General features: G+C 41.6%; 1 protein-coding gene and 1 non-coding gene across 2 annotated transcripts; both read right to left on the reverse strand.

Annotated features, from left to right (window-relative positions):
• Nucleotides 1–1168: 1168 nt before the first annotated feature.
• CCDC117 (coiled-coil domain containing 117) lies at nt 1169–13963 on the reverse strand. The gene is made up of 5 exons (XM_043558028.1): nt 13605–13963; nt 12889–12939; nt 8225–8449; nt 7648–7785; nt 1169–4144 (listed from the first exon to the last, which is right to left on the reverse strand). The coding sequence occupies exons 1-5, from the start codon at nt 13784–13786 to the stop codon at nt 3907–3909; spliced, it is 834 nt and encodes a 277-aa protein (XP_043413963.1). The 5' UTR covers nt 13787–13963; the 3' UTR covers nt 1169–3906.
• LOC122471053 lies at nt 9630–9732 on the reverse strand. Its single transcript, XR_006294078.1, has one exon. It is a non-coding gene; the product is annotated as a U6 spliceosomal RNA (small nuclear RNA).
• Nucleotides 13964–18159: the final 4196 nt, after the last annotated feature.

Below are 18159 nucleotides of genomic sequence, written 5' to 3' on the forward strand. Positions count from 1 at the left end.
TGTCTGCACACCATTTTCCTGGGTCTTGTAACACCAATGTATATGTGCCCCCTTGCTTTTCTACTAGGTATGCTACTGAAGCAGACATAAGGTAGGAACAGAACCGTAGGCAAAAGGTAACCCTGCCTACTCCAGAAAGATTTTATCAGTTAAATTCTATTATGCTAAGAATGAAATCTTTACCTGGGGACTTCTCAAGTTCATTAAAGGACAGGAAGACGGGCCTGTTTACCCACTAATCAGTTGTTGAAAGACAACATCCTTGTCTTGCTGGAGCTGTAGTCTAAATGCATGCAACTGAGCTCTAAAATGCCACTGGCAGAGTATTTGGACCAGACAGATATACACAAAACTGTATTTTCTCAAGGAGTTTAGTATCACACTGACTGAACCGCACTCTATCGTAGATTATTTCAATGAAATTTAAATGACATTTTAAGGTATTCTATGAGAAGACTGTAAAACCAATGGTCAAGTAGGAAGAACACTGAACCTGCTGAGTTTGATTCTAATACTAAACTGTCATTCACTACTTAGGCTTTAGTCTCCAAATCTGTAAAATAACGAGGGTAGGTAACTTTTAGCTGTGATTTCCAAATTTTAGTGAAAAACAATATCCTGAGTTTTCCACAATTGCACCCCAAACTTAACTCCGCCTGCCCACGATTCAGGGATTCACGGTTATCAAGATTGTAAATATGCAGGCAACACTGCCACCCAGTGACCTGTCAACTCTTAGGGAATGACCACTAACCAAATACCATGCAATTTTCTTATTCCCTATTTTTAAAGGTCCCCAACTTATAAAAACAAAAATGCTGTGAAGTCCATATACTGTTTCCAACTCTATATTTAAACAGTTTTGAAGACTGTCACTACTGCCATCTGAATACTGGCAATCAGTCACGACTGCCACTCAATGCTATTGACTGACAGCAGCAAACTGCTAAGTAGAGTGGAAAGCATTCTGTGGGTTTTAGAACGGCAAAACCTAGTTTATTTTGGAAATAGCTAATTCATTTATGAAGCTTACTTATAACCCAACATAGTCACCTCTTCAAAATAAACTTAAGCCCCTCACTAATATGAATGCTGCTTTAAATACAATTTAAAAGAAAGAGGTAGTTAATTTTGCTTACTTATGTGCAGGAATACAAATACCTCAAAATCAAAACACTTAAGTTTTATTGAAAACAATAAAATACAGAAACATCAGATTCTCATTTTAAAGTTGACAGTATCTTCCAGAACCTTCCTAGTACTACACCGTTCTTGTCACTATTAAATAATGAAACCAAATTTCAAATCCAAAATAATTAACGAACCTGCTTATAAATAAGCATTTCTTCTCATGGTTCTAGCCCCACACCCTAGTTTGTTTTTTTCTAAATTTTATATTTGCACCTTTTTTGAAAATGAGTTTGTTTTTTTTTTTTTAACGACTGATTAATATTTTTGAGAACTGGACTTAACTTTATATTAAAAAAAAAAACCCACACACACCTACTCAAACTCAGAGAAAATATACATTTGTTCATTAAAGCTCACCTGCTTTAGATAGTTTTTCTCTTCACACATTAGCGTAATAAGCCAATGTTTGATCCATGCTTCAAAGCTGTACGAAATGAAAAGACCTGTTGATTCCCTAGGGAAACCTTAAGGCAAAAGCAAAAGCCTTACACTATAAAAGAAAAACAAAGCAGAGGCATGGAGACTGTGGAAACGGCTCAGATGAATAAGCACCACAAGGATGAAGAAAATTTCTGTACAAACATATGCAAAAGGATAAAGTTTAAAAAGGAGCATTAAACATCCATTTTCCTGCAGAAATAATTAATCACGTCAGATAATCTGACTCCTGAAACAAGTTGTTTGGATTTTAATGAACAGATTCTTAATTCTCTCCTATAGTTACCAGTGGTATCAGAACCTTGTTTTGGAGCTGTTCCTCCTTTTCCTCATACAGACCTTCGAGCAGAGGCTTACCCCACAATTCCTATCGAAGACACTCTTAGTGTGTTTTGGGTCCTTCTCTGGAAAGTCGTCACCCCTTCCACCCTAACACTGGGACGAACTCCAAATTCTGGATGGTCACTTCACGTTTTTAAGTTACACCAGAACAAAATTTTTTAGCACGGCAATTTCTTTAAGGCTACAAACTTTGTAAGTTGGTCCCATTAAACAATGACCTAAAGGCAGGAGTTTTTCAAACAGCATGAATCAAACACTTGCACATTTCAACAGAATACAGTTTACATTCATCTCTAAATCTGAGATTAAGAAACTATTAGCTGGTTTCCAACTGGTTTTAATACTGGTTTGAAGTTCGAATAATTTTACTGTGTAGACATTAAATATTGTTTAAATATTAAACATTAAATCTTTTCCTGACTATCCAGACAGAAATAGAGAAAGCAGGAACAACAGGCAAAGGAAGAAACAGTCCAATGAACAGACTTGTTACTTCTACGCCATCTGTTACAAGGGGAGGGATTTCAGCATGGGTTTCAAAAATGCCTGGGAGCTGGTTTCTCAAAAGTCACCTCTACTTGGCATAAACCATTTTTTTTTTTCTACATAAGATATCTGATTCCTATAAAGGAGGAAGAAACCCGGAAAACAAAACAGAACAAAAAGAACTGGGGTGGTCTCCCATTGTGTGTTTTAAGGGCCAGTATTACACTATTACACTTATTTAATAAGTTATAGTGGATATTCTGTAGCGCTAAAGGAAGTGTTGTTTTAATCGGCACTACTGAGTCCTTGCCACACAGAAGAGCCCTTCCTGAGAAATAAAAAAACTTCAATCCTGGTTATCCCCAAAGAACACCTTGAGCCTGGTTTAGTTCCTCAAGATGAAGATGTCCTATTAGCAGGAAGCTGTTCTCTATTAACTCTGAGGTTTACTGCACCAACAGCTGAAGCACCGGGCAAAGTGGCTAGTTCAGTACATCTCAATGTCACTCACCCATATGTTCTCAGTTCATTATTCTGTTACTGTTTTCTACGTTAACACTAAAATACTCGACTTGCTAACATAGGCATAACCTTTTAAAAATATCTATCAATGCTGGGCTTAGCTGACATGGCAGTTCCTTGGGATTACTTAAGGAAACTTTCTTCCGTAGCCAATTTACACATGGGTTACCTCACAATCACTTTTTAACTATCGTTCAAAGTTAATTACGTTGTAAACACTCCTCAAGTGTCGTGCAAGGGAAACCAAGGAGCAACAGTAGCACAAGGCAAAAAAGCCTTGAAGGAAAAATCTTTTCTTTCTATTTTCATTGCATTTGCAGAGGCTAAGAGGTGAGCCACAATGCTACCAGCTATTAAATCAATATAGATACACAGAACAGACAACATACAAGTTTCAGAGCCTCTGTTAAATCTCTTAGCAATAGGCTTAAGCTACTGCTTTTCTCCCTCCTCTTCCCAATCATACACAGTCACCATCGTAAACAGAGCTCCTATATCCATAGATGGAAGTTGTGACTCAACTGTCAGGGCACAGTCATAGTAGGAGCATCCTTCTTTCTTAATGCATCTTTTTCAGATTCAAGCATCTGAATTTTCTCTGATTATCTGAATGGTTTAGATAATGTAACAGATGACTTAAGTCACCCTTAGATACACAGCTTTTATACTTGCCTCTGCAGGCCACAATTTCACATTCCCTTAATAAGCCCCCTGGAAAACTGCTTTTCCCTTGAGACAAGCTTCCTTGGCAAAAAGTTGGATTCAAGAAATGGCTACCCAAAATGAAGAGTCCCACCCCAAATCACAGGTGGAGATATTATTACACCCGTTTTATAAAACTTTCAAGTCCCTATACTATACAAGTAGGCTCACGACTAAATACATGAGCCTTCTAAAATTTGACAACTTTAGCATAGAAACTGGTTTCTAGAGTTCCATCTCTTCTTCTGTGCAAGCGGCTGTCTCCAAACCACTGTAAACAGGCATCCCTGTTTGCCGAGGTTCCAAGAACAGTTCAGTTCTCCCAGGGAAGGCAGTGCCAGCAGCTGCATGCTTGGTTTGGCTCTCTCCTGTGTAGTTCTTAGCATTAGATGACGGCTTTGGCTTATCAGAAAGGAGTTCAGGGAGAGGTTTCCAGAGCACAAGCTCCATGGAAGGACGGCTCCTAAGACATAAAACACAGACTTTATCAAAACTTTTAGGATACAGAAATAAAGGATACATGTTGAAAAGCTAATGTTTGCTACCAAATATCTAGAGTTAAGAACTGATGGCATCAAACTAGGAGACTTATGGGGTACCTGGGTGGCTCAGTCAGTTGAGCATCCAACTTCAGCTCAGGTCATGATCTCATGGTTCTTGAGTTCGAGCCCTGCATCCGGCTCTCTGCTATCAGCACAAAGCCTACTTCAGATCCTCTCTCCCTCTCTTTGCCCCTCCCCTGCTCGTTCTCTCTCTCTTTCTCTCTCAAAATAAGTAAGTAAACTTTATTTTTTTTCTTTTAAAATTTTATTTATTTTGAGAGAGTGCGAGTGAGAGGGGGAAGGGGGGGTGGCAGAGAGAGAGAGAGAATCCCAACCAGGCTCTGCACTGTCAGCGTTAAGACCCATGCAGGGCTCAAACTCACAAATCGTGAGATCATGATCTGAACAGAAGTCAAGAGTCAGACGCTTATCTGACTGAGCCACCCACGTGCCCCTAAGTACATAAACTAAAAAAAAAAAAAAAAAAAAAAAAGACTTGTGATGATCCAAACATATCTTTAGAAAGACACGCAAATACATATAATTTTACAGTTCTGCATGCATTTTTAACCAAACCAACCAGCTGTACTGATGCTGTGATTAAAACTAACACAGGGGTAACTGACTGGCTCAGTCAGAAGAGCATGTGACTCTTGATCTCAGGGTTGTTAAGTTCAAGCCCCACACTGGGCATAGAGATTACTTAAAAAAAAAAATTTTTTTAATGTTTATTTATATTTGAGAGACAGAAAGAGACAGAGGGCAAGTGGGGGAAGAACAGAAAGAGAGACAATCTGAGGCAGGCTCCAGGCTCTTAGCCGTCAGCACAGAGCCCCACGTGGGGCCCGAACTCACAAACCATGAGATCATGACCTGAGCCGAAGTCGGGCACTTAACCGACTGAGCCACCCAGGTGCCCCGAGATTACTTAAAATATTTAAAAATAAAAGCAATATTGGGGCGCCTGGGTGGCGCAGTCGGTTAGGCGTCCGACTTCAGCCAGGTCACGATCTCGCGGTCCGTGAGTTCGAGCCCCGCGTCGGGCTCTGGGCTGATGGCTCAGAGCCTGGAGCCTGTTTCCGATTCTGTGTCTCCCTCTCTCTCTGCCTCTCCCCCGTTCATGCTCTGTCTCTCTCTCTGTCCCAAAAATAAATAAACGTTGAAAAAAAAATTTTTTTTAAATAAAAGCAATATAAACATCCAATGTGAAAAAGAGGCCCCTTATTATGCTAAGTGAAATTAGTCAGAGAAAGACAAATATATGACTTCACTCATGTGAGGACTTTAAGATACAAAACAGATGAACATAAGGGAAGGGAAGCAAAAGCAATATAAAAACAGGGAGGGAGACAAAACATAAGAGACTCTTAAATATAGAGAATAAACAGAGGGTTGCTGGAGGGGTTGTGGGGGATGGGCTAAATGGGTAAAGGGCTTAAGGATTCTATTCCTGAAATCATTGTTGTACCATATGCTAACTTGGATGTAAACTATAAAAAATAAATTAGATTAAAAAAAGAAAAAGAAAAACAGAGGCCCTTGATTCAATGCTGTTATAAGTTTCTCAAATTGTGGTTAATATTAGTAGATATGAGCTACTATCTTCTACTAAACTATTATAAATTTTTTACGTTTATTTATTTTTGAGAGAGAGAGAGAGAGAGAGAGAGAGAGACACAGTGCAAGAGGGGGAGGGGCAGAGAGAGAGGGAGACACAGAATCCGAAGCAGGCTCCAGGTTCTGAGCAGTCAGCACAGAGTCCGATGTGGGGCTCGAATCCACGATCCATGAGATCATAACCGGAGCCGAAGTCAGATAGATGCTCAACCAACTGAGCCACCCAGGTGCCCCTAAACTATAAATGAAACACTGACCAAACACATTAAAAGCATCTCTGTATACCTTTTGCTTAGTTTAACTATGAAGTATAATGCTTTTTGCAATAAGTCTAAACGATTATGTTGCCAGGGCCTGCCTGCCCCTCAGTCCTCCTCCATCCAGTGATGGTTTGATGGTTTCTGGAACCTAAAGGCAAATAAAACTAAATAAACCACAATGAAGAATACTCCCAAAGGTTAGCTTCTGGAAAACTACTGAGAGCAGAAATTGCTATTTTTTTTAGGCTGTAGGGCAACATGACCTGTTTACTCTTGGCTATTTACCCACTCTCAGGGCTGGTTAGTTAATTATAAGCTCGAGCTAGGGGGCTAATGCAAAACCTCTGTGATCTAACATCAAGCAGCAGCTGAACCCACTGTGGCCAAAGGCAATAATGCCTCATCTGCTTGGCATCACTGGGGCTGGTGTCCTAAGAGGTTTTTTCAGATATCTGACACTTACCCTCACAAAGTATCAAATCTGTCTACGGTATTTTCCAGGCAACACCTAAATGGCACTTTGTGACTTGACTATTACTTTACAGGTGGATAATGATGGCTTCAGATCTTGTAAGCTCAAGGACTATAGGAATTACAGACTAGCATTAGTTTTTATGTTAATGGCCCCAGGCTGCTTTGCTTTTTAGGTTATGTGTGCTTTCTAGTTTCCGCTCTAGTCCTCACACTGTATTGTTACTACTCACCACTATGAGTTTGTACTGCTCTCACTTGCTGTTTCTTCGTTTCTACTCAGAATCCAGGTACCTGAGCTCAGTAAGCTGGGTCTAACTTAAGAGCAAACTGGCTTAGAGCTAAAGCCCTGAGAAATTATCCACTATGAGGCAAGAACACGAGCTTTGGATTGTGGCCTTTGTGGTAACTGTTTTGGCTAATGGTAGATTTCTTCTAGTTTATTTTTAAGGTCTTTTTATTTATTTTTATTAAAAAATTTTTTTCTTTAATGCTATTTATTTTTGAGAGAGAGAGAGACAGAGTGGGAAAGGGGCAGAGAGAGAGGGAGACACAGAATCCAAAACAGACTCCAGGCTCTGAGCTGTCAGCACAGAGCCTGATGCAGGGCTCATGAGTGGTGAAATTATGACCTAAGCCGAAGTCGGACACTTAACTGAGCCACCCAGGCACCTGTTTTCTAGGTCTTAATGGTGTTCCTGAACAATTGACAGAGGCTGGTAAACAAGAGCTTTTGAAACGTGGTTCCATATCCTACAACAATACTTTAAGAGAATAGGCTATCGTCAATCCTCCCATCCCGAAGTATTAGATGGTCACCCACTTCAGAACTTCAAAAGAATCTGAGGTTAAGAAGGTATGTATACTTCAAACTTGTCCATGCACAGTATCTTGTTCACCCACAGTTAACTAAGAAAAAAGCCTGTATCCAGACTAAGCTAAATAGAAAACCTATTGTACTTTCATTGGGATGGTGAGCAGGAGACAAGACTAGGATAGCACGGGCCTTGTCTGGAGACACCACCAGGTCTCCCTTCAAGATCACAATTAAAGGGAAACCAGGAACCAACACTTACATGGACTCAATCATTTTCTTTGTAAAGACTTCATCAAATTCCCTCTTCAAACCTGTTTTCATGGTGTCAGAAAGAACAAGACTGGGGAGATGGTTAATATTTCTGTCAGCTTCAACTTCTTCATCTTCATCAATTATCCTAAATAAAGGCAGCAGAAGCAGAGAAAGAAAAATTAGTCAAGCTGTTATGTACTGTAGCAATTGAACAAAATTTAAAAAATAATAAAAGCAACAGATGCTATAGGAAAAGATCAAGTAAAACATGAGGCTGAGTGAAGAAAGTACAGGCAGAAGAGTTACTCAGTATTTAACACAAGTTTTACATCAGATGCAATCAAATTTGAAGAACATGTCCCTGAAAACTCCCATAAACCAAAAATTAATATTCAGAAACACTAACATCCAGCAAAGTTCTATGAGAAGAACTTACTTTAACATTTAATGTGTAAACTTTGAGTTCATAGTCTGAGAGACTGAGGATCACCATTATGACCAAACTGACTAATTAGACTAGCTTAAGAGAGCAGAGATGGCACATGAGACCAACAAGAAGCCAGCAACATACACTACCCATTCACCTGTCCTCAATTTCCTGAAGCCTCCTTCGGGCAACTTCACACTGTGGTTCTCCCGTTGTCTGATCCATTTCTTCACAAATTACATCTAACATGCCAGGTGCAGAGAGGCCACTAGTACACGGATTTACTCCATGACTCTCTATATCCTGATGTGCACAAAGAATCCAGTCATTAGGACCAGCACACAGCCCTGCTTCAGTTAGCCTTTTCTTTCTTACTGGACAACTGAAAAAAAAAAAAAAATCAATGAAAATTCAGAATCATATAAATAAAACATTTATCATCCCTATGTCTAATCCCTATGCCTAAACTCTTATACAAAAAACTCTAATTTTTGATAGTGTGTGATTGCAAGATGGAGAATTTTGCATTTTCTGTCATTTTGACAGCCTCCTTGAGATGTTTTCTTCGACTGCTCTCTACTATATCAGACTGTACCTGCAAGATTTTGCTTTCTCAGATTAGAAGTATTCAATGTGGGAACTTAAAGTCATTCCTATTTGGCTCTGGGTAGGTCATGTGGAAAGTACAGAAACCAAAACCACAAAGCAGCAATTCAGCACCAGCCATATTTTGTCACAATTCTGCTTGCTCCACATGGGGAGATAGTCTACAGGTGTTCTATACTCCTGCAGGACGAAAATACATGCTTGATCAGGTATGTTCCAATAGGCTGTAGATGATTCTCTTGATCCTCTCCAGAATGTCAGAGACTATGATTTGGCTCTGAGTCTCTTTGTCATATAAGGTAGAGTTACACGTTGGGCACCAGACACCAAAGCTCCCAAGTCCTAGCTCTTATGCCATTCTCACTGGAACTTGCGGCCTCCTTACAGGAAGTTCAACAGTTCAAGCTTATGCCATGAACTAGTATTTGCATGTACTACAACATGCCCAATTTAGTTGAAAACACTCTGAAGCAGGTTAAATAGACAACTGGTCCTATTCTAATTAAGTATTTAGACCAGAAGTACTTTATTGCTTGGGCATCAGCAAGTGCAATGTCAGAAACAGAACACAACTCTGCAACTTAAAAAAAAAAAAAAAAAAAATTTGTTAATGGCTACCACAGCTTCTGACTCTCTAAACTGAAGGTCAAAGGAAGTGGTATGTATTTTACAAGAAATTTCTATTCACGGTACAACTACAAAAATCAACTTTAAAAAAAAAAGGATACAAAAATCAACATTAAAGTCTCTGGCAATATAAAATCTGACAATGCTCTCTTGAACCTAGACTTTTATTGGAATCAACTATTAAATGTTTTTAAAAAATGGTTTCGTTTTTTGAGGTCTTTTTTTCTTTTTAGCATAGTTGACACAGTGTTACATTAGTTTACGGTGTACAACATAGTGATTCAACAACTCTCAATCTTATGCTATGCTCACAACTATAGCTATAATCTGAATATATGTAACTCCACGAATCTGTGTATCATCCTTGCACAGGAGACATGCTAATCTCTGTATCATTCCAATTTTTAGTACACATGCTGCTGAAGTGAGCACAATAATATGTTTAGTTTATAGTTGGTTTTAACTGATAAGAAAGTATTAAAAATGTCTAGCTATACATCAAATATTTCTGTAATAGTGGATAGTTTTATGGTGTGGTGTTTTGGAAAGCAGGAGAAACTATACACACACAAAACCAGCTAAGAAAAAGAATACATCTATCTGGAGAGAACAGATAATTTCCTAGCACATCCAATAATTCAACTACGAAATGCAACTGAGTGTAAGAGTTGCGTTCTGATCTCTAACCTCCAACACGATTTGGACTAAATTATCTCATGCCTTGTAGGTCCATTTGCAAGCAATTAGAGATCAATGATAATTAAGCTCCAAAGAAAATGTGATATAAAAGACTTCAAAGTACAGATAAGAGCTATGGAAGTGGCAGGTGGGCAGCACGCATTAGATATCCAAATGTCAAGTTCCTCATTCTCAGGGCCTCAATCTCTTCATCTGTAAATTAAAGATGGTTTTATTTAGTTTTTAAAGTAAGCTTTACACCCAATGTGGGGCTTGAACTGACAACCCCACTGCATGCTCTACCAACTGAGCCAGACAGGCACCCCAAAGGTGGTTAACTTTTTAAGCCAACAGATTTTACGCTTCAAACTTTTAACACTGGGACTCTTTATTCAAGTATGTCTTATAGAGTACTCCAAAAGACAAGAGCAAAGAGGTCCCTATGTATGCGCAGCAATCCCAAGGCAATTAAGAACCTAAATCCTGTCTGGCCTGATGGTTTTTAAACTGACACAACTTTCAAATCTATTTAGCCTATGCTTCAAAAAGTTAGAAAATCCAAAGTTTCTGCTGGCCAAAAAACAAACAAAACCTACACAAAGTTAAAAGGCAAATGACAAATTTTGGGGAAGCATAACACACATAACAAACTACTGATTTCTTTAGTAAAGATTTCTTATGGATGAACAAGAAAAAGATCAATACGGCAATAGGAAATCTGCACAAACATGAACAACTGACACAATGAAACACGAATGCATTAAATGAAAAGATGTTCGACGTAACTTTAATTTACAAGATATAAGTTAAAACAGTGATCATATTTTAACTATGAAATCCTACACTTATACAATTCAATGAATAATTAGAAAATATGCATCCATAAAAATAACATTTGTAGGAGCGCCTGGGTGGTTCAGTCGGTTAAGCATCTGACTCTCAGTTTTGGCACAGGTCATGATCTCAGTTTGTGAATTTGAGCCCCACATCAGGCTCTGTGCTGACAGTGCAGAGCCTGCTTGGGATTCTCCCTTCTCACTCTCTGCCCCTCCTCTGCTCTCTCTCAAAATAATAAGCATTAAAAAAATAATAACATTCAAGATACAGACCTCTGCCAACATCCCAAGATGGTACTCTATATTCTCCATCCTACAGGTAAACACTGTATTACAGTATTTACTTCTTTTAAAAAATACATTATCAAGCACGTAAATATGCATCCCTAAACAATGTTTAGGGCAAAACTATGCCTGGCTTTCAACCTTATACTTAGGAAATTGTACTGTATACATTCTTGGGATTTTTTTTTTTTTTTTTTGCTCATATTATGCTTATAAGACATATCCATGTTGATAAATGCAATACATTCTCTTTTGCCCCTTTGTACTGAATAGAATTCCTTTGTATGAATTTAATTTACCCATTTTACTGTTGAGGGACCTATGGGTCTTTTCCAGCTTAGAGCTATTATGAACAAGGACGCTATGAACCTTGTACATGCCTCCTGCTGCGAGTGTGTACCTACTCAAGAGTGGAACGTTTGGGTAACAGAGTAGGTATGCCTTCAACTTACTAGATAATGCCAAACTATTTCCCAAAGTGCTTGTACCAATTTACATTCTCATCTATAGTATTGCAGAGTTACTGGGTGCTCCAATATCTGGTGGTAAAGTAGATCACACTGAGGCTTTTACTAGGCATTTTCCTAAAGACTGATAAAGTTAAATGAACACCTTTCTTTTGGTTGGTCATTTCGATATCTTCTTTGAGAGATTCTTTCACTCATTTTTCTATTACACGGCCTGTCTAGGAGATGTAATTATTTTACCCGGAAGTGAGGTTAAAAAAAAAAAAGTCTGAAAACAAACAAACAAACCAACAGTTTGAAAACACAGTTCTGGTGACAAGATGGAGAAGCAACCATTTCCACTGTTAAAAGGAATATAAATTGGCAACAACTCTTGTTCAAATTTAAAATGCATGCCATACCCCATCTAGAAATCCATGAACCTACTTGTACATATATACGAGGAACTTTTTTTTTTAATGTTTATTTTTGAGACAGAGAGACAGACAGAGCGAGCGAGTGCAAGCAGGGGAGGAGCAGAGAGAGAGGGAGACACAGAAACTGGCAGGCTCCAGGCTCTAAGCTGTCAGCACAGAGCCCGACGTGGGGCTCGAACTCAGCAACCGAGAGATCATGACCTGAGCCGAAGTCGGACGCTTAACCGACTGAGCCACCCAGGCGCCCCTACAAGGAACTTTAAAAAAGAAGGGCATGGTAGATTTAACCTACAGTAAAAGCAAAAGACTAGAAAGAATTTAGAAAGCCATGGACAGGAGACTGGTTAATGATCTATACCTACTTACAACAGAATTCTATTCAATGTTGCAAAAGAAATTAGGTAGAAGTCTACCTGCCCATATGCAACAAGCCACAGGATAGCAAAATGAAAAGATCAAAGTGTTACACAATGTGAAGTTACCTTCTTAGAAATGTAGAAAACCTGAGGTATATACAGTTATAAACTCGTTAAGTTTTTAGATTATCTTCCAAAGGAGAAATTGGAAACAGGTAACAGGGGTTGCCATCTGTGGAGAAAAGGGGAGCATGCACTCTAACACTTTACAATTTTTACCCTTTTGCACACTTGAAATTCTTTTACTTTCTGCACGTAATAATATTTACATGGATGAAAACTCAAACATTGCTAAGGATTACAGAGAGAAGTCTCCCTCCGGCATGCCCGCTACCCAGTTACTTTCCCTAAAAGGCGACCAGTGTTAGCAGTTAGTTCCTTGTGCCTCCTTGCACAGATACCTAACGTTTCACCTTTTCACTTTTAGGTAACCGAGAATATAAAATAGATTAAATGACCATAAAGTGAATAAATGGCACCTGACACTTACTCGTCATCCTCCTCCTCTCGCTTGTGCTTCTTTTTACAGCGAACTGAAACACTGTTGAAACAAACAAAATCAGTCAATTGAGAAATTTACTGAGCCTGTGCTTTCGGCATCCACTCTTCCTTTCCCCAATAATCTTGCCGATGCCACAAGTACTGGCTTGTCCCCTTCCTTCCCGACTGGGATTGGATATCCAGATCACAAGGTCGGTCTGGTTGGGTGGTCCCGGCCGAGTCAGAAGTTGAAATCTCAACTTCTCACTTTGTCAAGAGAGGGGGAAATGAATCCGGAGGGACCGACGTGGGGAAAACGTTTCTGGGGGCAGGCACTGTGCTAAGCACTTTACTTCCACGGTCTCACTAGCAGGACCCATTTCTGTCCCTCTTTGCAGACGAGAAACCGAGGGAGTGTCTGAGAAGCGCTGAAAGTTAGCACTGGCGGCCGCGCCGAGGGGACGGCCGGGCTCCGGGCGGCCCGGGTTCCACCCCCGGCCCCAAGTGGACAAGCTCGGCAAAGTCTGCTCACTTTTCGGAAGCGCAGGCCTGCCGCGGTCCTCCCCGGACTCCCGGGCTGTGTGGCCCCAAGCGACTTAACAGTTAACGTCCCTGGGGATCAGTTTCTCATCCGCTATGTGGGGGCTCAGGAGCCCCCCGCGGAGGGTCGTGAGGATTAATGAGCCGGAGCTCCGCGCCCGCCCGCCCGCCCCGCCGGCTCCTCACCGTCCGCGCGCCGCGCTCCCGCCGGGGCTGCTCGGGGAGGCGCGGGGTCCCGGCCGCGGGGCCAGCTCGGCGCCGTCCACTCCCGGCGGGAAGGCCCGGCCGGGGAAGGCCGGCGGCGGCTGCAGGAAGTCCGGGCCGCCGCTCAGAGGGAGGCCGCTGAAGGGCCGGCCGAGCGCGGCCATGGCCGGGGAGACGAGGAGGCTGCGTCCGCGGCCCCGGCCGCCCGCGTCCCCAGGCCCGGCAGCTGCGGCCACAGCGACTGCTGAGAGGCGCCCGCCTCTGAGCCCGCTCTCGACCCCACGTCACGCCTTCTAGAACCCTCCACCCCGGGCCGCCGAGGGGCACGCCGGGATTTGTTGTGTGTGGAGAGCTGCTGTCGCGAAGGGTGCTGGGAGTTGCAGTCGAAGAGGACTACAAACAAGATGGCTGCCTCGGCTTAGCTGGCTGGGGCTGGAGGATGGCTCTGAAGAGCCTTGAGTGTGAAATAGGTTCCAATTCTCACACCTCTGTACCCCAGTTTTCTCAATAGTAAAACCTGGTAATAATAGTACCTATCTTCTTAGGGTTGATGAGAGGATTAAATGAATAAAAACATGTAGCTCTTGGGGGTGGCTGACTGGTTCAGCGAGCTTGCGACGCTTCATCTCCAGGTCATGAGTTCGAGCCACACACTACTTTAAAAAACAAGCAAAGAGGGGCGCCTGGGTGGCGCAGTCGGTTAAGCGTCCGACTTCAGCCAGGTCACGATCTCGCGGTCCGTGAGTTCGAGCCCCGCGTCGGGCTCTGGGCTGATGGCTCGGAGCCTGGAGCCTGTTTCCGATTCTGTGTCTCCCTCTCTCTCTGCCCCTCCCCCGTTCAGGCTCTGTCTCTCTCTGTCCCAAAAATAAATAAACGTTGAAAAAAAAATTAAAAAAAAAAAAAAAAAACAAGCAAAGAATAGATCCCTTAGAACAATGCTTGGCACCAGAACAATTCTTGGCACATAGCACATATTCGTTAAATATCAGCTAGTATTTCTTTCCATGTTTTAATGTAAATGAAGTTAGTGTTTCCTTAGTGAGACCTGCTTGGAGGATCAGGAAAAACCTCAGAGGCTTGTGAGAGGTACTGGCAAGTCTTCCAGCCTGTGACTGGATCCACAGACACTCTTGCCAGAGGGCCCAGCAGAGTTAGTCTGCCGCAACCACTGTTCATACCATTTTTCCCATCTCAGAGAATGACAGTATCATCCAGTCGAGTTGCTTAAATGCCCTTTAGCCAAAGACCACCAAGAACATACCTGTAACTGAACAAAGATAGATTTACGGATTGCTTACAGTGAGGGAGTGTCTCGGTAAGAAGGTGTTAGAAAAAGCTTCTTCTAGGGCCACCTGGGTGGCTCGGTTGGTTTAGCGGTCGACTTTGGCCCAGGTCAAAGTCTCACGGTCTGCGGATTCCAGCCCTGCACTGGGCGCTTTGCTGACAGCACAGAGCCCACGTCGGAGTCTCTGTCCTCTCCTCTCTCTGTACTTCCCCTGCTTACTCTCTCTCTTTCTCTTTCACTGAAAAAATAAACATAAAAAGAAAAAGAAAAGAAAAAGGAAAAGCTTCTTTTAGGATTTGGGACTGTCTTAGGTGATTTGGGGGGGAAGGATCAAGGAAGCAGGGCTTTGTTCTAGAAATTATATTGTCAGAAAACAAGGATAATTCTATGATTGGGTAACTTAGTCTTTTCAAGAAGGTGGGAAGAATGAAGGCAAGCTAAACCTGGTGAGGAAGCAACAGTCCTTCATATTAGCTAGGGGGATGTTTGGCCAATTTTGTGGTTTGCGTGATGTTCACATTTTTGTCTGTGTTCAGACACGATTACGAAGTGGTCTTGTTTCTATCTTGATCCGTCAAAGTCACATCTCAGTCCTTGTTTGATGGTGACGTCCTGTGAAGTTGTTTAAAAGGAAGATACTGGGGTGCCTGGGTGGCTCAGTCAGTTGAGCGTCTGACTTTGGCTCAGATCATGATCTCAGGGTTCGTGAGTTCCAACCCCGCATTGGGCTCTATGCTGATGGCTCAGAGCCTGGAGCCTGCTTCAGATTCTGTGTCTCCCTCTCTCTGCTCCTCCCCCATTCATGCTCTGTCTCTCTCTCTCTCTCTCTCTCAAAAATAAACATTAAAAAAAAATTTTAAAGGAAGACACCAGGGGCGCCTGGGTGGCTCAGTCAGTTGAGCATCCGACTTCAGCTCAGGTCATGATCTCGCAGTCCGTGAGTTCGAGCCCCACGTCGGGCTCTGTGCTGACAGCTCGGAGCCTGAAGCCTGTTTCAGATTCTGTGTCTCTCTCTCTCTGACCCTCCCCCATTCATGCACGCTCTCTCTCTCTCTCTCTCTCTCTCTCTGTCAAAAATAAACATTAAAAAATTTTAAAAATAAAAAAATAAAAAATAAAAAAATAAAAGGAAGACACCAAAGCCTATGTGATAGATAGTACCAAGCCAGTTACAGCTGTCAGAAAATGCCTTTCTGTTTCTAACCCAAAACCTAAGCATCATCATTGATGCCTCCTTCTTGTTCACCCCCATACTTAATCAATTAGAAATTCCTATGGGCTTTATTTGTGAAATGCTTCCAAATTCTCTTCATCTTTCTCCATTTCCCTTGCCCTCATTATAGTCTAAGGAAAAAAAGAGAAAAGCATGAAACTCTTTTGCCTAATGTAATATCCTAGATTAGGTTTAAGTTTTCTTAGTGGCTTTTAGAATCCAGTTTTGCCTCCATAAGGTAACACCCTACTTACCTCAATTGGATATAAAAGATAGTCTCCTGGGTCATTTCTACAAATGGCCACCTCATTCTTCCCCTGAAAAAATACCCTTTCAGATGATATTATATACACATGTAAATATAAATATATATTTATGAAAAGGGAGTGTTAGGGAGGAAGAATTTTCCCCTGCCCTTCAAGTCCCTCTAGCTGGACTGAATCAAATTGACATGGGACAGATTAACAAGAGAATATCAAGCTTAATTTTGTGCATAAGGGGAATCCGCATAGATAAGAAATTCCAAACATAGGCAACAAAAGGGGCTTATATGAGGTAAAGAGAGGGGTGGGGGTCAAGGACACAAAGCGGGGGTCTCCTCAGTGGATCAGTCAGTTAAGTGGCTGACTTCAGCTCATGTCATAAGCTTCCGGTGCCTGAGTTCGAGCCCCACATCAGGCTCTCTGCTGTCAGCACACAGCCTGCTTCAGATGTCTATCCCCCCCTCTCTCTGCCCCTCCAACACTCCCCCTCAAAAATAAAAAAAAATAGTGGCACCTGGGTGGCTCAGTCAGTTAAGCGTCTGACTTTGTCTCAGGTCATGAGTTTGTGATTCCTAGGTTTGAGCCTGAGTGTCTGAGCTGACAGCTCAGAGCCTGGAGTCTGCTTCAGATTTTGTGTGTGTGTCTCTCTCTCTGTACCTCCCCCACTCATGCGCAATCTGTCTCTCTCAAAAATAAATAAACATTTTACAAAATTTAATAAAATAAAATAAAAATAAACAAACCAAACAAAACAAACAGGATACAAAGTGAGAGGGAGACCATTAGCAAAAAGGTGTAGGGAGATGTTTCTGGAAAACAAAGGTTCCCTTATTATGTATGTAAGTTTCTTGGTAAAGAAGAATCTCTGTTAATGGCTCTCTTCCTGGTAAAGCAAGCAGTTTAGGGGGTGGTAAAGAGCTTTTCTTAAATCTGTTGGGTTTCGCTCTCTTTTTTTAATTTTTTTTATTTTTTTTTAATGTTTATTTTTCACAGAGAGAGACAGAGCATGAGCGGGGAGGGCCAGAGAGAGAGGGAGACACAGAATCAGAAGTGGGCTCCAGGCTCTGAGCTCTGAGCTGTCAGCACAGAGCCCAACGTGGGGCTGGAACTCACAGACCGGGAGATCGTGACCTGATCCCATGTCAGACACTTAACCGACTGAGCCACCCAGACGCTCTATTTTAACTTAAAATAACATTCACGCAAAAGTGGCTTGTTTTGTGGCATTGACCTCTACAAGTGTCATACTCTAAATATCATTGTAAAACCACTGTCCACCTAATTGTATTTCTTGAAAGCCCATCCAAATTCATTCTTTAGTTCACACTTCTATACTAAGTTGTATATCCCTTATCAGGCAATGTACTAGAATTAATAATTTATTAGGTTCTTCCTATTTGCAGGTCGAATATCAGGTCAAGTATTCTTCACAATAACGCCATGAGTTAGATGCTTTTATTACTCCCCATTTTACAGATAAGAACATTGAGGCAAGTTACGGTTCCCAGTTTCCTTATGTATAAGAGAAGGAGTTCAACCCCATGTCAACCTTAGACACTGACGTAACATGCTAGGCTTTGCTCCATCTGTTTGAATTCCCTGGCAGAAAGCCCTGTGTCTCTGTGAGACACAGACTCCTTGGGACTTCAGACCCTAGAAGCAAAAGACTGAGGATTATTGTGCATCGTCTCCTACAGTAGACTGGGAAGAGCGGGTACAGAATTTGATGGTGGCTGCTGAGAGCATCTCTTCTTTTCAGTGACAATCCAGGCCTGC

Source organism: Prionailurus bengalensis, chromosome D3 (genome assembly GCF_016509475.1).
Source record: "Prionailurus bengalensis isolate Pbe53 chromosome D3, Fcat_Pben_1.1_paternal_pri, whole genome shotgun sequence".
NCBI classification, from domain to species: domain Eukaryota; kingdom Metazoa; phylum Chordata; class Mammalia; order Carnivora; family Felidae; genus Prionailurus; species Prionailurus bengalensis.

What these genes read in the sequence shown, in the direction of transcription:
- CCDC117 (XM_043558028.1), bottom strand. Translation starts at nt 13,786, where the DNA reads ATGGCCGCGCTCGGCCGGCCCTTCAGCGGCCTCCCTCTGAGCGGCGGC. An exon ending in GGGAGCGCGGCGCGCGGACG is followed by an intron (nt 12,940 to 13,604) that starts GTGAGGAGCCGG and finishes TTGTTTCAACAG; the next exon opens with TGTTTCAGTTCGCTGTAAAA. An exon ending in CTTCAGGAAATTGAGGACAG is followed by an intron (nt 7,786 to 8,224) that starts GTGAATGGGTAG and finishes GCCTTTATTTAG; the next exon opens with GATAATTGATGAAGATGAAG.